This window comes from Penaeus vannamei, chromosome 26, assembly GCF_042767895.1.
Source record: "Penaeus vannamei isolate JL-2024 chromosome 26, ASM4276789v1, whole genome shotgun sequence".
Taxonomy (NCBI): domain Eukaryota; kingdom Metazoa; phylum Arthropoda; class Malacostraca; order Decapoda; family Penaeidae; genus Penaeus; species Penaeus vannamei.
In genome coordinates, this window is record NC_091574.1 from 25,366,466 (window position 1) to 25,368,965 (window position 2,500).

At 42.9% G+C, this 2,500-nt stretch overlaps 1 protein-coding gene across 14 annotated transcripts in view; it reads left to right on the top strand.

Moving 5' to 3' along the window:
- The window catches only part of cnc (NFE2 like bZIP transcription factor cap-n-collar), a 426,727-nt gene that overhangs the window by 82,724 nt on the left and 341,503 nt on the right, over positions 1–2,500 (top strand). For 8 of the 14 annotated variants that reach the window (XM_070140247.1, XM_070140243.1, XM_070140239.1 and 5 more), the window contains exon 2: positions 1,786–2,500. This exon is cut by the window's right edge and continues 86 nt beyond it. The exons of the other annotated variants lie outside the window; for them this stretch is intronic. In XM_070140247.1, coding sequence (XP_069996348.1) covers positions 2,101–2,500 — 400 coding nt within the window. In that variant the 5' untranslated portion in view covers positions 1,786–2,100. The remainder of the gene's footprint in view (positions 1–1,785) is intronic. 14 annotated transcript variants of the gene reach the window in all.

Sequence of the window (2,500 nt, forward strand, 5' to 3'; positions counted from 1 at the left end):
CTTGAACCCGTCGCGTACCCCCTCCCCTGCGCCCCCGTCCTCTTCTACCTCCTCATCTACCGGTGTCCGCCGAGATGTGCATTACTCCAGCAGCTCCCACGGTGAGAGCAAGGGTTGGGGGAGTGTCGGCTCTTGCGGCTCGCAGCCTGTTGAAAGCATAGCCATCTCGCGACGCGCTTGTTCACGCGTGGAAATCTGCGGTGGAATGAGGGCGATTCGCGGAGGATAAACAAGGTGTTGAAGTTCTGTGAGGTCTTGAACGATCAGGAAATAAACATCGTATTAAGTGGTCGATATTCTCCTGCCAGACTTTGTGTACTTTCGTGTCGGGTGCCCAGGTTAAGGAAGAAAATGGCTCATTGTACCAGGAGTGTTATTCATCGGTTTGCCCTGCTTGCGCGGTTGTAGCTCGATTTATTTAGGGTACAGTTGGGGGGAATTTTTAAAGGTTCAGCAGGTCCAGGTGTGTGTGTGTGTGTGTGTGTGTGTGTGTGTGTGTGTGTGTGTGTGTGTGTGTGTGTTTCCGTTTGTCTATGTGCGCGCCAGCTTGCTGTTGGTGTTGGCGGGAAATTGCATAAACAAAGAACTAGACTCATTTTGTTTGTTTGTTGCTGCCTTGGATCTGTATTTTTCTTATATGTATAGATGTATATATGCACGTATGTATGTATGTATATATGTACAATACATACATCCATGCATACTCTTAAACATGTACATACTTATACATATACATATATACATATACACATACATATATGCACACACACACACACACACACACACACACACACACACACACACACACACACACACACACACACACACACACACACACACACACACACACATAGCTTTGCTTTTAGATATGTCTGTGATCGCGGTACCCGTGAAGCATGAAGTGGAGGGAAAGGGAGAGGGAGATGGAGAAAGAGAGGTATATATATATATATATATATATATATATATATATATATATATATATATATATATATAATATATTATATATAATATATTACATATAATATATTACATATAATATATTACATATAATATATATATTATATATATTATATATATTATATATATTATATATATTATATATTATATAAATTATATATTATATATTATATATATATATTATATATATATATACATATATATATATACATATATTATATATATTATATATATGTATGTATATATAGGGAGAGAGAGAGAGAGAGAGAGAGAGAGAGAGAGAGAGAGAGAGAGAGAGAGAGAGCATACGAGAGAAAGAGAGAGCATACAGAGAAAGAGAGAGAGCATACAGAGAGAGAGAGAGAGGGGATAGAGGATTGAGGATTGAGAAAAGGGAAAAGATTTTGCCACTTTTGTCCGTTGACGCAACGCAGGTGGTGCTCTCATGCCTGGCACTGAGTCACGAATGCATTTTGTCTCATCGCGCGAATCAGTATGCGCTCTCTCTCTCTCTCTCTCTCTCTCTCTCTCTCTCTCTCTCTCTCTCTCTCTCTCTCTCTCTCTCTCTCTCTCTCTCTCTCTCTCTCTGGCTATATATCTTATCTATCTATCTATCTATCTCCCCCTCTTTCTCCCTTTCCCTCTCCCCTCACTCCATCTTTTCCTCTCAGCACCTTAGTAATTTTGGCATCAAGTGGACCTTGTGGCTGGAGTGTCTTTGTCACATTAAATTTTACATGAGTCCTGTGTGTGATCTTAATATGCTGGGCGCGCATTTTTTTGTATTTTTATTTTAGTGAAGTGTTTGGTTTGTCTTGGATACAGGTTAGATGGAAAAAAGTGTTCAATAGACGAATGAAACTGGTTTAACGTGAATCAAGCAGTGAAAAAAATATAAGAAGTGATCTCTATTGGAACTACAAAGAGATTTTTGTGTATATGTGATGCACCAAATGACTTTTGACACTTTCTAGTACTTTGTCGTAATTTTCGTACTGATGCAATATTATTGATTAAGTAAAAATAAAAACACTGATATATGTATATAGAATATATATACACCGGTTCTACGAAAGCGAGATAAATATAGAAAAATAATTGAGATCTTAGAGGAGGAGGGACCACTGGACAACCTCCACCATGTTGCTGTACGCTCGCAAGAAGCTGATCCGGGACGAGCGCGTGTTGCAACTGGTGCTCCTACTAAGTCTCCTTCGGGGGGATCCTGACAGTCTTCTGTTCGGGCCCGGGGGTTCCGCCCCCTTGGCCGATCTTCCCCATGACCTCATCCTGGGTCCGTCCTTGGGTCACGCCCGATCCTCCTCTCCCCTTCTGGCGGGCGGGGACCTCCATCCGAAGAGCATGGACCGTATGCTGGCTGACTACCAGCGGTCGGTGTTAGACGACCTCAACGCACTGGGTCGCTACACTGCGCCCTCACATCACTCCCACGTCCATGCCTACCTCCTGAACACCCACACGTCGCTGCCCTCGCCGCCCACCGCCGACACGCCCGACCACCACCACCAGGGGCCGGACT